This window comes from Micromys minutus (genome assembly GCF_963924665.1).
Source record: "Micromys minutus genome assembly, chromosome: 14".
NCBI classification, from domain to species: Eukaryota; Metazoa; Chordata; class Mammalia; order Rodentia; family Muridae; genus Micromys; species Micromys minutus.
The window spans coordinates 49,738,147-49,759,223 of NC_137983.1; the positions used below are offsets into that span (position 1 = coordinate 49,738,147).

The following is a 21,077-nucleotide window of genomic DNA, read 5'->3' on the forward strand; positions in this document are numbered from 1 at the left end:
ATAAATAAATAAATAGCACTTCCACTTTCTTCTGTTTTTGAAGTGACTCTAAAGGTTTATAAGGTGTCCTCTCAGCATAATCTTCAGATTATGCCAAGCTCAAGCAAGCTCAAGGCTAGCCTGGTCTACCTACAACCTACTTTAGAACCACCATAACCACCAACACCCAAAAGAGTCTCCTGTGGATTTATGGGTATGCTATATTTTTAGATTTGAGTGGTAGCATTAGGTCATCTATTGGCACAATTCTTCTGTTGCTAAGTTTGGACTGTCTTCTTGTTACTGTCTAGGGTTGGTGCAAATGTGCAGTTCTCCTGTGAGGACAATTATGTACTCCAAGGTGCCAAGAGCATCACCTGTCAAAGAGTCACAGAGACCCTTGCAGCATGGAGCGACCACAGACCCATCTGCCGAGGTAAGGTGACCAGTAAGATGGCCCAGACTCTCCCAGGGTAGAATAAAATCCTGAACACAGGGTGAAGTTTAACTGGGAGCCATAGTCAGTAGCAAGGGAAGGATTTGATAATACGTGTGTCTTCAAGATGATGTAATTCAGAAGAAAGTGCCTCAAGGTTTGTTAGGAGTCAATTCCTCTAAGGCTACTAATGTTTTCATGGTAGTACAGCTATGAGCAAATCTGATATATTGAACTCACACAAACACACATACATATCCAGAGGAGCACATACATGTCATATGTTGGTAGTTCTCTTCATATGTGACAGTGTGTAAGCACATAAAAACGTGTAGCAAACCTTAAACCTAGCCCTTTAGTGTCATTGTGGATGCAATGAATGGTTGAAAGAATTTGTCAGCATGGTCTGAGACCTTCATTTAATTAATCGATGTTCTTTCAGACTGTTTCTATTTATTTATTTACATTTGAATGTGTGGATATATCTGAGCCCACAAACAGGGCATGGTTCCTGTGGAGGCCAGGGTAAGTTCCAGAAGGTGGTTATCTCTTTCCAACATCATGGTAGTACTTTGGTCTTTAGTGTGATAACTTCCAAACTGTCTTGCTAGCTCATAGTACACTACTACTCATAGTACACTTATACTACACTCTGATGTGGTTTACCAAAAAAAAAAAAAAAAAAAAAAAAGTCACCATCACCACTGTCTACTTTCTTCAAATGATATACATGAAATTAAACAGAAAATATCAAAATTCTTCTTTTATAAGATATATGAATCCTGCCTAAAGTTTAAAATCCTAAGTCTAATAGAAAATTGACAACTCTTTTATATCAAACACATTTTGAAATTAAAAAGAAAACTAAGTTTTGACTTTGCATCCCCTTTTACATCTATCTCACAAAATAACCTTTATAAACTGATAGCTTTTTAAGAAAAATAACGTACTAAGTGAACCATAAAATGTTCCATATATAACACTGTCTCCTTCCATGTACACATTTAGTTAGTTCTCAGGTTTGTTCATGTGTGTGCACAGGTGTGTTCACCTATGCATGCATGCATGAAGGTTAGAAGTCAATGCTGAATAACTTTCCTAGTAGTTCCCCTCCATAATTTTTAATTATTGAGTCACTTTGAGCCACCCTTTCATGCTTTCCTGGCACTTGACCCTGTCTGTCAGTACTGGGTTCTAGACAGGCCTGGCACGGCTTATTACATGGATGCTGAGGGTCCTTAAGCCTAACATAAGAATACTTTTCCCACTGAGCCATCTTCCCAAACCCTGACCTTTGTAGTTTTTTAATGGATGTCTGGATCATGTGTTGTTGTGTTTTTAATGTTTCCACACACAATGCCAACACTGACCGACAGTCACATTAACAATTTCCAAAGAACCCTACCAGAGCACTGTCCTCAAGAGAATTCCATTCAACTTTATTCCTCATAGCCTTTCACAGCCTCTTTGATGATATTTTCTCATTAATGGACCCTGTCCATGAATCTGGGAAGTCCAGGTAGATATTGTGTACAGTAAATGATGACTCTGTGCTTTTCAAAGGTATAAAGACAGAAAGAATGGGATAGCTCATGCCTGTGGTCTCAGGACAGAGAAGGCACAGGTAAGAGGATGCTATATTTTAGGGAGGTCCATATGCTAACCCTGATGGGACTGCCACTCACTCAGGGAGACAGGCACAGAAACATCCTGGCACCCTGACAATAAAGGATTAGTGTATTGCTTTGTCTGTTCTTCTGCTCTGTCAGATAGACGTGATTGAATTATTCCCTTTACCACTCAAAATACTGTTCTTTTCTACCTGGAGCAACTTCTTGGGATAGTTTTCTCATAGAGGATGTAACTTGCTGGCATTTGTTACAGCAGAATAGATAAAACCTTCGATACTTTTAAATCTCCATGGTGGTTCACAGAGACTGAGCCACCAAACAAAGAGTACGCAGGGGCTGGACTTCAACACCCTACCAGATGTACAGCTTCGTCTTCATATGGGTCCCCTAACAACTGGGGCTGGGTCTGTCTCTGACTCTGTTGCCTGCCATTAGGACCCCTTCCCTTAACTGGTCTGCCTGGTTGGGCCTAACTGGAAGAGAATGTGCTTGGTCCTCCTACAACTAGATTTTCCAGGGTCGGGTGTACCTAAGGGGAGCTTACAGCTCTCTGAGGAGAAGGAGGGCAGATAATAGTGGAAGGAATTTGTAAGGGTGGGACTGGAAGGAAATGTGCAAGAGGGATGCTATCTGGACATAAGGTGAATAATTCAATTAATAAACAAAAACAACAACAACAAAACTATGGCTAACAAAAAGTGTCAGTGAGTCAGAGTACTTACTGCCAAATCTGCCCATGGGAGTTCAGTCTTTCCATATAGTAAAAAAGAAGAACTGACTCTCACAAGTTTTCCTCTGACCCTCAGAGTTCAGCTGTGGTGCCTATATACTACTGTCCAAACTAAACAAATTAAATGAAATAAAAATGTAAAAGAAAACATTAAAAAACTCTCTCTGTGTCATACTGGTAGATGTTACAATGATCAGCAGACACAAAAATGTGGTCTTTCAATATTTTAAAAAAATGGTCAAACAAGACTAATGTTAGTCCATTTTACTGTAAAATTTTTAATCAAGCAGAGTGGGAAAGCATTTAATATTTTAAGTAAATAGAAAGTCTAAATAGAAATATTTCTTCATATTCAACTGCAGATTGAATCTTCTTTTAAGTTAATTCATTTTGTGAGACCTTGCCTTTAACCCTTGAATATGCATTTCCTGCATTCAGTTAATACAACTTATTTATTTATTCACATTTTCAAATAATGTAACATTGTTCCTGCTGTCAGGGGGCTGGGAAGTTTCTGTGCCTATCTTCCCAAGTGATTGATGTTCACATCAGGGTTAGCATATTGGCTTCTCTAAAATGAGGCATCACCACCCTCTGCCTCTTCTTGTCCCAGGATCACAGATAATACCCAGTGATTTCTCTCTTTACACCTTTGAAAATACACAGCATAGGCTTGTCCTTTAGTGTACACGTTATCTACCAAGACTTGCTAAGTAGTGCCTAACACCTACTGACCTTCCATTGGCTCTCTTGTCTCCTCCCCTTGCTGGGCCCATTCTCTCCTGCTTTAGCCAGTGCTACTTTGCCTTCTGGAGACAAGGTCAGTTGTGTGCATGTGTGTGTTTGTGTGTGTGTGTGTGTGTGTGTGTGTGTGTTCCTTTCCAGTCTCCTAACCTTATTCAGAAAAGCAATAGGAGCCTACACTGTGTTGGTATCTGCTGAAAGGCAGTGTGGTCTTTAACTTTTTAGAGCTTCTGGAGATAGAACAAAATGGAGGAAAGGCCTCCTTAGTCCTGTGCATTGCATGTGTTAGTTGCTGAAGGTTCAGACTTGATGGAGCCATGAGGTTCTCTCAGCCAGTTTTCTGTGGAATAACTTGTCAAGGGGAGCATGTGGTCACATTCAATGCTGTTCTTCTTCTGATAAGTCCAGTGGCATTTTCCACTTGTGAAGCATCTCTTGTCACCTGAATATATAAGATATTTCAACACTAGTTAATTTAGGCACACACACTCCCTCTTTATTATCAACACTTTATTATAAACAGCAAAGAGGAAATGATGCAGATTCCTACATGGCCTGTAAATCTCAGCTTGATATCCAAGTGTTTCAATTAGGATTTTGCTTTCTAAGCGATGCTGACCCTATAAGCACAGCACTTACAGGCTGGGACCTCCTGATCTGAAATCCAAGGATAATGTGGGCTACATAGCAAAACATTGCCTCAACAGAGTTAATAATAAATTCCTGTTTTCTGCATGGTCTACCCCATCTCTGAGCTCTGTAGAATCATTTAAATATATAACAGCCAGATCTAAGAACCAAAATAAAATGGGTGACTTTAGCTTTATTGATATATTTATTAGATATAAATACCAAAAACATTATCTACACACTGATGTAAGGATTATAATGTAAAATCTGTATTTTGCACATTTTCACACACACATTGTCCCATTGGAATACTGTGTGTATCTGATGGTCCTGACATGCCTGCCTTCTGATCAGCCACGCTGGGACTGCCTCATGAATCATCCAGCACTGCGTTAGATACAGTATGCCTGCTTCCAAACCTTGGAGGCATCAACACCCTAAGGTTGTTGAGAGGGCATATCTCAGTGACTCATAGTCATTTTTCTGGATGGCGGCCATAGCAGAATGTACTTTCTTCAATTAAGATCCATAGGTTTTCTAGCCTGGCCTTTTAAGTGTGAAGATGTCCTCGTTCCTTCCTTTGAATGACCCCTTACTGACACCTGATGATGGACTGACTCACTGATCGTGAAGAGCTAAAAATTGGGCTCCTCTCAATTTCTATAAAAAGATGATGCTGTGTCTCTAACAGGTACAGAGAAGTGGATATCACACTTCTCTAAGTTTCAAATAGTTCTTAAAATAGATTGTAGAAGAATTTGGCAAGCTATGGATGAGTTCCATACTGAGATGTAATTTACTCAATGCTGACTGTGGGGACATTTAGCCAGATGTGAGACATTCCCTACAGTTAATGCAATGTCCAAAGTCTACTTTTGCTACTATTACAAGTAATTTGTAGAAAGATAACAACCTGGGGTGGATTCTCCATTTCATTTGTGGCTTTTACAAGAGCCCATAGATTAGTCATGTCAAGCATATCTTCCAAATTCAGTCTTCAATCAGATAGGAAGGTCTGCTCTGAGTGTTGGGACCAAGAAAATCATTAGGATATTTAAGGTTATTAGATAAGGTAAGACCTGGTCTTCAAGATTCCAAGCTCCACAAAAGGTCTCTATCTATTAGGTTATTACCCAGCCTCCTCTCCTCAGGAAGTGTATGATTGAAGTTGTTGGTAACACACTGTGAGTCAGAAGTGACCCTGGGTCTAGAAGCTGGTGTGGTTTTGCCAAAGCTTATATTATCTAATTAGCCCGGAGGACTGGGGACATTACCTTTCCCTCCAGTTACCAACCAGATAAATGTTGTCACACCTCAGTAATTACACAAGGGAATCTATTTGAAATTATGCATAGTTCATTTAGAGATATGAAAACAGCTATTATGATTTTTTCTCAGGGTAAAACATTATGAACTGTTTAAAACTGCATAAGCATTCTTAACTGGCAATAGAAAAAAATAAGCTAACAAACAGACCAGAAGACTATATAGCTTATTTAAGTGAAATATTCAGGCGGGTGTTTCATCTCTTGAGCCTTAGAGGGGATGAATAGAAAAGGGGGTCTCTGTGCTGATTTGCCTTCCTGGGTGGTGTTAACACAAGGGCTTGAGTGGCTCCCTGCATCAAAAGTGCATGTAAGAAAAGTGAAGTGTTATTTCCAATTGTAACCCCAGTTACACAAAAGTTAATTGGAGGCAGCCTGGGTCACAGAATAAAGTTATTATTACCTCAGGATTCCAGGTGAGGTTAACTAGAATTATTCTTAACGTATTAACTTGTCATGGACTGAGTCTGTTATGCATTTTCCTTTCTGAGTTTTATGCCTATGCAGAAATGACCTTTTAAGTGGTAATGAAAAGATTATTTATACCAGAGAGAAGCTTTATGCTATTGGATCACAGGGCCAGCATCAATGTTAGAATTATATTTCATATGGTGGTTATTTGTCCAAATAGTTATTGGGACAGAATTAAAGGAAAAGGCACATAGGGTTAGGGTTAGGGTTAGGGTTAGGGTTAGGGTTAGGGTTAGGGTTAGGGTTAGGGTTAGGGTTAGGGTTAGGTTTAGGGTTAGGGTTAGGGTTAGGGTTCATTGTTCTGAATTAGGGTAAGTACCTGTTACTGGAAATTCTTGAGCTTTGTAATTGTAGGGAACATGGTTAAACTTTATTTTTTGTGTATTGTTTTGTCAAAGGGTTTCTGTAAAGATGGGTTCATAATTATACTGTCTGCCTATACTATGGACAAACAATAGTCTTGAATAAGCAGAGGTGGTGCTAATCCCATATTGTAGCCATAGCATAACCATTTAAGGCTACCATCCTTGTTTTTCTCCACTGTACATCTTGTACCTTGTTAGATGTCAGTGCATCTGAAGTCCCTGTGTTATCCTTTCCCTCATCACCAGCTCTACTCGGTGGACCTCCCCTGTGATTTCCTTATTACCTGACTGTATTGTATATCTGGATTTTTCCTTCAATATCGCATGTGTTTCTTTGTTTCATGATTCATACAAGAAATTTACTTAATTTCTTTTTCTGCTGTGTCCTAGGTTTTCAGATCATGGTAGGCAGTCAGCAGTTCTTGGCCATGCATACTGTTGAGTCAAAGCCATGTGTGAGAATAAACTCATGTCTTTTAGCACAGTGCTCAGATGACTCGGGTAGAATAATAGTTCTTTTGGTTATCAAGTACAGAACTCGGCTTAACACAACACAGCCGAAGAGACTATTGCTGGTAACTGCAGGAAGAACCCTGGACCCAAGGCGAGAAGACAGAGGGACTATCTACCCTTAACTCCTGCTCCCCAATCTCTCTCTCCTCATTTGTGAGAATAACCTAGATATTTCAAAATAATTTACTGTCTCTAAAAATTCATGAAACATGCCATTTCTTATATGTCACGTATCACATAATGTGATCTGGTTATTTGTTTCCAAAAGCTTCCCGTGTGTTTCCAGCTGTTGTGCTAATTTAAAAATATTAGAATCAAATTTTTTTACCCTTTAGCTAATTTGATTAAATTGTTACGATAGAATGGAAAAGGCATCTTAACATCTAAGTATGTAAGTAAATGCTTTTTAATTTCATTATTATTTTTGGGGCCTGGTCTCACCTTTAGCTCATACTGGCATCAGACTCATGGCAACCCTCCTGTTTTATTTTCACAGTGTTGCGATGACAGGTTTGAACTCCCAAACCCAAAGATTCTTTAAGTGAGTTGAGTCATGTGAGGGAACTGTGTATTTCAGCTAATATATTCATCAGTCAGATGATAAATATCCATTGCTGCCTCTGGAAAGGATGTTTTTATGGATGAATGTAATGTGTTTTGACTAGACTCCTCCCCCATTGCTCTCTCCTCCCCTTCCTCCCCATCCTTCCCACCATTCTCCTTTCCAACTTCAAGTACTAATTTACTTAATCCTCTGAGTCACTCAGTACTGCCTGTAAGCACATGGGTGTAGGACCACTCACTAAACCATGGGGATGCTGAAGAAAACTTACACTCCCACCCCCAACATCCATCAATTATTAATGGCTCCTTGGTTAGGGTTAAACTTTATAATTTCCTACTTCATCTATGGATGTCTTAATCTTGTGTAGTTTTGTGTTTGCCGTCCCAGTGTCTGTGAGCCCATGTGTGTAATGGTCTTGGCATGTCCAGAAAATAATGTTTCACTACAGATGCCCACTACATGGTTCTTACCACCTGTCTACATTGTCCTCCATGGTACCCCCTTAGCCTTGGGAAAAGGGTTCTGAGACAGATGATTCATTAGAGCTGAGCACCCCACAGTCTCTTTATTGGTGTAAGCTCACAGATGCGCTGTAATAACAACTGTTACAATAGTGCCCTGAATGTTTATGGAATTAACCAACCATTTTTCTGGTTAGATTGAAAGCTACTTCACACATCAGAACTCTTGCCTGGTACTATGAACTATTCTAAACCATCTTCTTCAATGGGTGTGTCATAAGACACAGGGGAGGACCTTCTACTTTGGGTGTAACAGATACCATATAAAATTACCCCTGATATTTCTGTCTTTATGCCATTTATGTATTTAAGATATACTTAGAATAGTACATCTTTAAGTCCTCATTAGAGAAGGTTCTTTTTGCAGTAGATGGTGATTAATCCCGACTTGTACAAATGGTCAATCTACAGAGAATAAAAGACTAAAGAGTCCATTTTTCTTCTTAAAGAATTACATTTTAAATACAGAATTTTGTAAATTCTAGTTTTATTTGGAATGTATTACTATCAATGAAACTGGAGTCTATACACTTAGGAACTGCTCCAGAAAGTAACCTTTGTTCCACATTAGGACTGTTATGTTCCACAGTGACTGCTCACAGACATTTAGCATGAATAAGATATTATGTTGTCAGATGCTAACCAGGACCAGGTCTTGAGGAGAGTGACAGTAACACTGAACTACATTGTACATAAACACACATCTGTATATGTTAATGACAAGAAACACAAAGATTATCCTCAAGGGTCCTGGATCCTAGTGTATGGTAATTACTTACGTACTTTGTTAACTGTTTGAAAGCCTAGTTAGTAAGAAACAGCAACCACAAGATCAGAAATAGCTTTGCCTTCAAGGACACCATAAGACTTCCCAGCAGGACAGGCCTCTCCAGTTCTCCCATATCACAGGAGCCCCACGCATTTAGAATAAGGAGTAAGAAACTACAACGTGTGAGTAAAAGCCAGAGGCCACAGGCAGAGCTTCTGGCTTTCTGAGTCAGAGTATACTGTCTCCTGTGAATTCCCAGAGCTATGTATCTGCCCCTGTTCAGCTACAGCTGACTTAGCTCCTACTACCTTGATTCCCATTCTGTGCCTCAGTGGCCGAAATGCACATTGCTTCTTTTTGTCTTCTCAAAAGACTTCCCTTGCATTGCCTGGACTGTTGTGTGTGCAATGGAAGGAGGATGGCACACCCTGACAGAAACTATCAACTTCCTTGACCTGTTTATGCTCCACTGCAGGTTCCATTCAATAAAATACTCCAGGTCTTTCTTCACATCCTCTCTTCTGATGCTTTTTTCTTTTTAACTACAGAATGTATTTAATACTTTTTTTTCATCCTTGTGGCACTATAAATAAAAACAAGGGCTCCATACCTGCTAAGCAAGGACTCAACTACCGATTTACATGTACAGTTAAACATTTTATTTTTGAGACAACTCTGTAAAATTACAGGCCCCCTGTAAGAATCATTTCTCATAAATGTGTGAGAGAAATTTCACAAAGTTTGGGAACAATGGTTCTGTAAGCCAGTTTATAGGTCATGGTTTCACAGAGGCTACAAAGGCACACATCAGGGCAAAGGGACACAGTGTTAGAATCTCTGAACTTTTCCGCTGGGGACAGTGGGGCCCAATAATTGGAGGAGCCCAAATCATCAGTGGGAATGCAATTAAATAACTTTTGACATCATCAAATCTGCCTTCTTAAAGCTTAAATACTTAGCACCTCCGTGGTTACCCTTATTGGAGACCAAGCCAATATGTATTTGTGATTAACACAATGTTTATAACAGGTATTGATGATGAATTGTGACAAAGTTGAAAGGCAGCATAAAAATATTATTTCTCAAGATGCACTAATGGTAACTTCCCTTAAGACCTTTTAACTCGTGTCAGCAATGTAAACATGCTCTAGACAAATCTCACATTGGAAGTTGATCTTTTCTGAAAACATGTTACTAAAACATATCTATGACAGAGTGAAGATCAGCATCCAGTGTAGGTCCACCCTTGAAGAAAGCTCATATGGGTGACCTCTAGCGCTCCTCCATGCCCAAGAGGATTTGAAAATCAGTCTCATCCTTTATTTTAACAGAGCAGTTTCTTTAGGCAAAAAAAAAAAAAAAAAAAAAAAAAAAAAAAAAAAAAAAAAAAATGCTGCTATATTTAAAAAGTCCTGTTTAACATGCTTATGCATGTAGAACTGACTAATTTCTTTAGCTAATTATGTCTGTCGGGAATACTCATCAACATCTAGGTTGCTAGGTTCTCAATTTTATAGGAAGAACTCCAGCCTATGTTCTTGGTGCTAAGCATGTACCATAAAATAAAGAGAAGCCCCAGACTCATAGCCTGACAAGCCAAAGCTTGGGAGAAATAATGGCATTAATAGAGCCATGACTTCTACAGAGGAGTGTTATTATTTTCAAGATCATTCCCAATTTAAATCATCTTAATAGGATGATTTCATATAGACTAGAGAGGAGACTACATATTCCTGCTGGGGTTAGTGGAGGCTCCTGAATTTACCACAAGCTAGTCCTTGCAGGTCAGGAGATGCACAGTGTTGGTTCTTAGAGGTGAGTCTCTTAGAAAACAATTTAGCTGAATATATAATCATCCAAGGGCTAGTGGGAAGAGAGTAAGCACGGGTCATGAACAGAACAGATGTTTAACTGGGTGTCCAGGTAAGCTGTCTGTATGAAGGTGTTTAGACTAATCCACTGGGTGTCCAGACATGCTCTGTGCGTGACAGTATCTAGCATAATGGAAGGCAGATCTTTGCATGTACTTTCTCATAAAAGTAGCCCTTCTGATTTTTCCCCATGGCCAATTTGAGTTATTAATATTCAGCCAAGAACCCACACTGATATTTGATTTCCAAGTTATCCCAATGATTTGGAAGAAAAGTAAAATCTTGAGAAGAAAGAGGTAATTGAGATACTTTTTATGATAAAGGATTCCATTCTTATTCAGTTTTACAATTTATGGCTTCAGTTGATTTTTCATTCTAGCTTCTAGATGAAGAAAAGGCAACAATGCCTTCTTTTGCTTTTGGAGTCATTGTTTCTACTTCCTTTAAGCCTTCAAAACTCAAGTCCCTCTGCTTTAAGACTTGGCATTGTTTTGTGAAATAGAATCTGAGCATCGAGTGAGACTATGATATGGCACCCACCATCCTTATTGGGAAGAAATAGGACAAAGCTTAGCAGAGATGAAACTGCATTTGAAGTGCATCCTCTGTGAGGTGTGACACTGGACCCAAATCCCACAGCATTGAGCTCTTTTCCGTAGCTCACTGGCTCTGTGCACAGATAAATAGATATGGAGACTCCCTGTGTACACATGTGTACACACAAAAGGTGGTTTTGCACCCCCAGTGGATTCTGAAATACACTGACTTGATACTAATCTTTTCATGGCATTGTGACCATGAGTGACAATATCCTTGAATATTTCTTCTAACAAGCTATCCTCACCCATATTATAAATACCAGGCAAGGTCCCTGAAGATTGAGCAAAAGACGAGTGCCAACTTTAGTTCATGACCTATTAAAAGTAAACTTCATGGGAACTGAAGAGATGGCTCAGAAGTTAAAACATACTCCCTTATCAAAGGATCCAAGGGCAGTTTCCAGTAGCCACCATGTTTAGCTAACAACTTCCTACAATTCCAGCATCTGAGGATCCAAAACCCTCTTCTGTATCTAACAGGCAACCTCCCCTCTAATCTCACATGTTCATACCCACCCACAGACATGCTCATGCAAGTACATTGAAAATAAGTCTTTTTAGAATATAGTTAAGTATTATGCTGGCCTAATATTATATATTTAGGAACCCCCCCACACACACACAAACACACATAGGGACACTTACATGCATGTACACATGCACCCTCCCCCACTAATACCTATGTACCAATTAAAGGAAAAGAGTCCTGGAATTTAAAAGAGATTGGAGAAGGGGCATGTGGCAGGTTCTGGAGAGAGGAAAGGGAGAGAAAAATGATGTAATTATCTTTTTTTTTCTTTAGTGTCATGTCTTTCCTCTCCTAGAAGAATCTAGATTTAAATCGAATTTTGTATTTATACATACATAGCACATGAATGTAGAAGCAGGTCTGTGTGGGAAGGAACAGTGAAGAAAAGAGAAAAATGTGTTTTTTTTCCTTATACGGAGCCTAGATTAAAGTATACCCTTACATATAGAAACAGACGGTGTATATTGTGGTTGTATGAAGAGAAGAGAGTCAGGAGGAAAATGAAAGGGACAAACACGTTCATTATACTAATTTTATATTATACACATTTCAAATTATACTCATATGTGAAAATGTCAGATCGAAACCCATTATTTTGCATGCCAACTAAAAACTGAACTACATTTAAAAAACAAACCAACAAACAAACACCCTGCTCATTCCACATCGTGGTGTCTGACAGACTGCTGGGCAAACTGTTTTGTTTCCATCTGTTTCCAGCCAGGACGTGTGGATCCAACCTGCGTGGGCCGAGTGGTGTCATCACCTCCCCTAACTACCCAGTGCAGTATGAAGACAATGCTCACTGTGTGTGGGTCATCACGACCACTGATCCAGACAAGGTAAGGCTTCTTCACCCGCTTGGGTGCTCTCTGCAGCCATCTATGGTTAGCAGACATCCTGGGCAATAGCTAAGAGTGGCTAGTGCCCACATATTCCTCACCCATCCATAGAGTGTAGCCCCTTGTGATGGTCCCAGAGAGGAGGCCATTCCTGCTGTTGCGAACCTGTGCTGCCCCACTCCCTGGATGTCTTTCCATATCAGACCTCACTGTTCAATCAACCATTTCCTCTAGCTTGAGACTTTACAATGCTCTTTGCTAGAGGCTCTTCTGCTAGATAGAGCCACAGGGTTGGCTTTACACCTTGGTTGTCAAAATCAAGCTGCTATTATCTTTTTCTTCTCTAAATATTAAGCAAGTCTATGTCTTTTCCCATTGTCTTATGATACTATATCAGACAGAATGTCTCCCGTACTTATGGTTGCTGAAACAGTATGAGTTTTCTGTAAGCCTTCCACATGTCCTTTGTGATGGTATGACCACCTCTTACACAAAAGACCAGGACAAGGATTTGGCAACTGTGTTATTTGCTGTGAAATGAATTGTCTTTAGTGAACTCTAAATTCAGCAAAATGTGGAGCAGACTATTAGGGTGGGGAGCCTTTATATAATTTTGGTTAAGAACATGACAGAAAACTATTCTGACATGGGTTTCAAACAATATAAAAGAAACATTGTTAAAGGAACAGCTTTCTGGCAATGTTAATTTACTGAGCCTCCTGTTGCTACCTTCAGAGTGGTCGTGGCATTTTGTGTTGACAGTGGCCACCTGTCTATTTCTGCCATCTATGAACTTCCTTTATTTCTGTTCAGCTTTTTCCCTTGCTGCTGAGTCTCAGCCCTGCAGCAGAGAAAGGGTGGTTTATATATCCAGTGGCATTTCCACCAGATCCCTGATGGATTCAGCTTGCTTAATTCTGTTCTAACACAGGAACTGTTTTATTCTGATAAACAGAGAGTGAAGATACAAGGGGCTCCAGGAGGAAAGGCTGGGCTGTGACGGTCCACAAAGTCCACAAGTTCATGTGGTGCCAATCATCACAGTGCAGTTCCCAGGACAACGTCCACACCAAGGCAAATGCACAGATTTCTATACACCAGAGCTATAATCTGTTCCCACGGTCCTCTCCTCACTACTGTAGATGCTCTATACATAGAAGTATGTGGGCCTGAATACATTAGCAGGCCTTCTGAACCTCAGAGCCTGCATTGTCATAGAGACTGTAGGAACATATTCTTTCACTGGGGGCTGTGAAAAATCAGTTGCTGCAGGAACCTAAGGAAGCTTAGCAGCTGCATCCACTGTAGACTATTAGAAATAAAAATGTCAACAACATCCAACAAGAGCTGAACTAGGAGTGAATTGATAGACAAAATGTATAGCAAACCAATGATTTAGTTAAACTGGGGTTAACATGTATCCTGTGTTCCTCATCTACAATTGTTTTCCTTGATCTCCACATCCATGCATTTGTGGAATATTCCAGGGTTTCTCTACAAGCTTAAGTCATTTGATCCAGAACAGTTAGCAAAGACTTGAAAGTCAGATGGAAATGTTAGTGGAAGAAATTGAATACAACTGTATTTCCTTTGTATGTGGTATGTTATTTAGAATATATATAGAATTGAATTAATGGAAAATATATATTACATCTAATGTCATGCAGTACAAGCAAGAATACATGTTTATGTCCTCTCTCCAGAGATGTCCTTACAATCCAAAGTGTCTGATTCTGACATTTATAAAGCATAAAATATTTTATTTTTGCAATTAGGAAGGTAGGACCACCTCTTTCTTAGATTTCGTTTTGGCAATAATATAGTTAAAGGGAATGAATCTATATAAATCAAAGGAGTGGGTTAGTGTCTTATTACCCCCTGTGTTTCAGGAAAAAGAAATAAATGTAAAATGACATGGAAGTGGGGAACCTCTTATTAGGAGTATAGTAGTGAAGCTCTGATGATGTCAAGTAGTGCTTACTGGCAGGAAGGAGATATGAATGCCTCCTCAGAGGCTCTGCCAGTACCATACTGATACAGATGAGGATGCTTGCAGCTAACCATTGGAGTGAACATGGAAACCCCAATGAAAGGGCTAGAAAAAGGACTGAAGTAGAAGAAAGTGTTTGCAACATCATGGGAAGAACTACATTATCAACTAACCAAACCCCCCCAGAACTCCCAGGGACTAAAACACCAACCATTGGTCACACATAGAGAGACCCCATAGCTCCAGTTGCATATGTGGCAGAGGATGGCATTGTCTGGCATAAATAGGAGAAGAGGACTTGGGTCCAGTGAAGGTGCGTTTTCCCAGTGTAGGGGGATGCTAAGGCACTGAGGTAGAGAGGGTGATTGGGAGACAGAGCACCTTCATAGAAGCAAGTAGAGGGGGAAGGGAGATGGGAGTTGGAGAAAAGGTAATAACATTAGAAATGTAAATACAGAGAATATCCAATAAGATAATTTTAAAAATAAAAATAAATATTAATTTTTTAAAAAAAGGAGTATGGTAGTGACCCCAACTGACATGTGCTCTTCCTGAAAGATGTTCCATCTGCATCGTTGGTCTCCTGCCAACCCTATCCCTGATCTTCTTCAATCACTATGGCTGCTACTTGCATCCTCCTAGGTGCTACACCACTGACTGGAGATTACTCTCTAGACGCCTTTCCATCTCTACAGAGCCTACACTATGCCCATGATGGTCCCACCATCTCTCAACTATTGAATAATTTAATAAAAGTTGGCACTCTTTCATTAGAAAAACAGGTAAAAAAATGAGTCACAGAAGACTGATAATAAGGAATATTTACAGAACAACTATGGCCAGGAACTCTTCTTCTCACCACTTTTAGCACAAAGGTATGCATGTTTTGAATACAACAAAGGCTAACACACACACACACACACACACACACACACACACACACACACAGGAAAAAAAAACAGCCATAACATAACAAAGCCTCCCCTGTGGGTCTTTTCCATGAAGAAAGAGAAAGTGTGCATGTGTCATTTGTATATAGGAGGCAAAAGGAAGAAACTGGTTACATAATTCTTCCAGTTGGAAGGGCAAGTGTGAAAAGAAGCAGGGATCTAAAGGCATTGAGGAAGGTGCCCCCAGAGTTGTCTTCTCTGTAGACTCAACAAGATGTAGCTCCCACTTGAGAAGAGTAGAGAGAGCACGCAGAAGGGAGTATGTCTTGAGTCCCTTATTTAGTATTCTCTGGACCCCCAGGATTTTCCCTACACCTTTCCTCTATCAGGTACCATGAGTGACCATTATTCTGCCGTAATGATAATGGATTGAACCTCAGAACCAGTAAGCCAGCCCCAATTAAATGTTGTCCCTTATATGAGTTGTCTTGGTTATGGTGTCTGTTCACAGCAGGAACACCCTATCTACAAAATTTCTTGATTGATGATGACATGAATTTTTCCTGGTTTTATAATGACAGGACTGTGTAATGAGATCTGAAACAATGCCCAAAAATAATTAGTGATGATAAATAAATTCAACAAAAAGCAGGATACAAATCGTCACATAGTATCAGTTACTTGCCTATAGATAAATACTAAAATCATTGAGAAAAAAGATAGAAATTCTCTCTCATTTTCAATAGCTTGAATGAAAATGCCACCCATAAGCTCATATTTTGAATGCCTGATTCCCACTTAGTGGAACTGCTTGGGAAGGATTAAAATATGTGGAATTTTTGGAGTGGGTGTAGCCTTGTGGGACAAAGTGTATCATCTGGGTTAGGCTTTGAGATTTTTAAAAAGCCAGTCTTGCCTTCTCCCAAATCCCTCACCTGCAACTTGCTGAACTGATATGTGCTCTCAGCTACAAGCACCATATATACTTGACTGAGATTAAATCTCTAAGAAAGTGGGGGCATGGCTGCACAAGCCAGTAACTCTAGGATCAGGTGGTAAAGGAAGATGGAAACCAAGAACCCACTGCTAAGTCACACTTCCTGAAACAGAACAGTTTTCAGTGAGACCCTCTCTTGAAACAATTGTGTGAAAAACAAAGGAAGGTTTCTGATGTTTCTGATGATATGTACAAATCACATTCACATATGTCTTCCACATACTTTTGAACACAGAGATATACACAAATATCAAGGCATCCATTTTATTATCTTATTATTTCACATAGAAACAATAGTTTGTATAGTTTTTGTCATGAGCCAGGGAAATTTGTGATCTTATGAGCCTTTTTGTTCATGGAATTTTATGCACTTTTGGCTAATACAATGACTGTTGTACATCTCAGTTGGAAAGGCTGGTGGGAGCAATAATGGCATGCTGAGAGAATTGGCTTAGGGTTTTAATGTTGTGAACAGGCAGCATGACCAAGACAACTCTTATAAGGACAACATTTAATTGGTGTTGGCTTACAGGTTCAGAGATTCAGTCCATTATCACCAAGATTGGAGAATGACAGCATCCAGGCAGGCATGGTAAAAGAGGAGCTATGAGTTCTATATCTTCATCTGAAGGCCACTTGGAGAAGACTGACTCTTCAGCACTTTGCAGAGCTTTAAAGCCCACCTTCACAATAACACACTCTCTCAAAAAAGCTGCACATACTCCAACAAGGCCATACTTCCAAATAGTGCCACTTCCTGTGCCAAGCATATTCAAAACACTACAAGAACCAAAATTAAGACTAATTACCCAAAAAACAAAACAGAGTCAAAAGCTGCTGTTTCTCGCATTCTGATGTTTGTCTCCAGGTCATTCAAGAGTTGTTTGTGGTCTCTGGTAGCCTGCTGCTCTGCATTCTGTTATCTCTTGGACAAGTCTGGTAAGGATATGAAATGATCACTTCACCTAGCCATTGACAGGATGCTCCACAGGTTTAGGTTACACAAGAGCCAATGAAAATAAATCTTAAGATAAACAATTTATGCAACAAATGTGTGGAAGCAGGGTAAATATAGGTTCTACTCTTTAGTGACTCCCTCTTCTCTACACATAGGTGGATTGACTCAGCAGACTTCAGTACAAGCAACTGTACTGAGTAATAGGGATTTTTTTATTTTAATAAGGACAATATTTAATTAGGGATGGCTTACAAATTTAGGAGTTCAATCCATTATCATCAAGGCAGAAACATGGCAGCATCCAGGCAGGCATGGTACAGGTACAGTTTAGAGTTCTACATCTTCATCTGAAGGTTGCTAGCCGAATATTAGCTTCCAGACAGTTAGTACTAGGATATTAAAGCCTCCATCCACAGTGACACACCTACTCCAAAAAGGCCAGAACTCCTGAAATGCCACTCTCTGGCCTGAGCATATACAAACCATTACATTTCACTAGTTGGCACCCATAGACTTGTTCAAACATGAGTCTGTATGGGCCATACCTAAACATGACATAATGCAAAATGCATTTAGTCCAACTTCCAGAGTCCCAATAGTCTATAGCAGTGTCAACAATGTTAAAAGTCCAAAGTTCAAGGTCCCTTTTGAGATTTATCCAATAACTTAACTATAATCCACAGAGCATGACAGGAAAACAGCTGGGCAAACTCCAAGTTTTGCATTTTTGCGGCTGATGTCAAAGCAGTCTTTAGATATTCAGTCCCTTTTTCGTCTTTGTTGACTGCAACAAACTTCCTTCTCCTGGGCGTGTTCCACTCCTTGTTAGCAGCTTTCCTCAGCAGATAACTCACAGCTCTGGCATCTCAAACGTCGTGGGGTCTCCAAGGCAACTTCACTGTTACAGCTTCTTGTTTCAACAGGATGTTTTTCTAAGCCTAGACTTTGAATTCATGCTTTCTAGACTGTGCCTAGTAATTTCTTAAGAAGCCCCACTGAGAAAATGGCTATAGTCCAGCCATACTTGAACTTGACTAAGTTAGGAAGAAATACCAGAAGTTTATGATGGGTGGCCTGGGGAAGTCACTTGGTGTGTATCATATGCAGTCTAACAAAAGCCAAAGGTCAAGATTTAGGAGATGACTATTCTGTGTTCATATTCTGATAGGCATAAATCTCTTCATCTCCACTACCACAGTTCTTGACACATGTTCTTTAACATCTTGAACCTGAGTCTTAAACCTGTCTAAACCATAAAGCTCAGATGGCATGCATATGCCTAAGGCTCAAGTATTTGTTTAATTTGAGAAATTCAGCTTTTATATATTGATATGTTCTATTTTCTAGATTTTGGTAATTATATATATATATATATATATATATATATATATATATATATATACATACATACATATATGTTTTGTTGTTCAGAGGTCTCAATAATTAATAAATCTCCTGAATCACATGCTTCAAAAAATGCTTTGCCTATTCCACTTATTATGTAGAGACATTGAAAGGAGTAAAGGATCACAGGTTGTTAAACTCACACACACCAGCACTCTCAGAACACCACTTCGGCACCTGAAGGCATCTCAATTAAGCAGAATTACCATCCAAATTAAGCACCAGTCATTGCCATTAAGTATAATTAGACTTAATTTGATTCCTTGGGAGACATTCCAAATAAGTGGGTTTCCCAATAAAGTGTGTGGTGATGAAGGTATATTATGAATTGTGCATTAAGAAACTGAGAGAGGGGAGGTAGGTAGGGAGGGAGGGAGGGAGGGAAGGAGGGAGGGAGGGAGGGAGGAAGGAAGATCCCAGGCAGGGAGAACTGAATGAAAGAACTGTCAGCATCACTGAGGCTATCTGACCTGGATCAGGTCACTTTAAAAACCAAGATGCAACCCACAACTAAGCTCTTAGTGGCCACTGGAAATTCCAGTTCTGAGACTCTAGCTCACTATCTATGATGCATTTTCTTGCCTGGTCTTCATCATGGTTTGACTAGTTCCATGGCTGTGGAAGCAAGTACCCCATGTCTGTTTATGCCACATGTCTACTTAAAGTTACTTGTAAAAGAGTGTGACTGGAGGCAGCTTAAAGCCTCCCTGAGGTGTGAACAACACATACAATGCATTGAGATGTCAACTTCAAAGAATGCTAGAAAACAACCATTAATAAATGAAACTATTAGGAGTGCTTATTACATACCATGCTCTGTGTAGAAAAGTATAAAACATAAAAAATTCTCTCAAGAAAATTTAATTAAGCACAGAAGGAGACTTATAACAACTCAATTTCCACTGCTCCTGCTGGGGCGCCATCACTAAAAGTCAAGGAAACTAATGAGGTGGTAAACATGGAAACATATTTCATATAGAGACAGCCAACAAGTTCTGCACGGTGCAAGTAAAACTCTTGAGGGGACTGTGATCAGTTCCTGAGAAATTAATGTACATGCCTTAGTTGTACATTGTAGGAATAAAAAGGAAATGGTCTAAAAGTTCATGACTAGAATCTCCCTAAGAAGACTGTCTCAGATGAGAGTCCTGAGAAGTTCTTTTATTTAGACATGTCCTTTATGTATGTGTATGACAGATATGCACATGCTTTTATCAACTCATAATTATCAATCAGAATGGGAATGCATTCAAGTTCAAGATGTCCATCACACAGATTTTAAAGCATGAGAGATATTCTCACACAAACACACACACACACACACACACATATATATATATATATTCATATTCATATATAGTTGACTGTATGCATACATGTATAAATACAATCATATACAGTTAGTTCTTCATGCATGCATGCATATATTTTATTTAAAAATTCAATTTTTATTTAAAAATTCTATAGGTTCTCTCTCCCTTTTGGGGGGCATTTCAGATAATCTCTTCTTTGTTGGGTCCTGGGAGCCTCTTGTTTTCATGATGTCTGGGAGTTTCTGTTGGCTACCACCAGTTCCCATTCCCCGTTGCTACACACCTCTGTTCAAATTCCTGACCCTCTGTATATCATCCCTATCTCACCTCATAACTGATTCTGCCCCCCCTTTCCTCTCCCTCTCCTCTCTCCCTCCCAAGTCCGTCCCATTCTCAACCTCCAATGAGGATTTTGTTCCCCCTTCTAAGAAGGACAGAAGAATCCACATTTTGGATTTAATTCTTCTTGAGCTTCATATGGTTTGTGAAATATATCTTGGGTATTCCGAGCTTTTTGGTTAATATCCACTTATCAGTGAATGCATACTCTCTCTCTCTCTCTCTCTCTCTCTCTCTCTCTCTCTCTCTCTCTCTCTCTCTCTCTCTGTTGTGTGTGTGTGTGTGTGTGTGTGTGTGTGTGTTTGTGTGTGTTGTAATTCGGTTACTTCTCTCAGAATGATATATTCTAGATCCTTTTGCTTAAAAATTTCATGAAGTCATTGTTTTTAATAGCTGAGTAGTACTCCATTGTGTAAATGTACCACATTTTCTGTATCTATTCCTCTGTTGAAAGACATCTTGGTTCTTTCCAGCTTCTAGCTATTATGCATAAAGCTGATATAAACATGGTAGAGCATGTGTCCTTGATATATGTTGGACCATCTATTCGGTATATGCCCGTGTGTGGTATAACTGTGTCCTTAGGTAGTACTATATTCAATTTTCTGAGAAACTGCGGTATTGATTTCCAGAGTGGTTGTACCAGCTTGCATCCCACCAACAATG

General features: G+C 39.5%; 1 protein-coding gene across 1 annotated transcript in view; it reads left to right on the plus strand.

Annotated features, from left to right (window-relative positions):
- CSMD1 (CUB and Sushi multiple domains 1) overlaps nt 1-21,077 on the plus strand; it is a gene marked incomplete at its 3' end in the record, with an annotated part of 1,481,492 nt that overhangs the window by 1,058,198 nt on the left and 402,217 nt on the right. The window contains exons 9-10 of the mRNA XM_080928326.1: nt 291-415; nt 12,399-12,520. Coding sequence (XP_080784452.1) covers nt 291-415; nt 12,399-12,520 — 247 coding nt within the window. The remainder of the gene's footprint in view (nt 1-290; nt 416-12,398; nt 12,521-21,077) is intronic.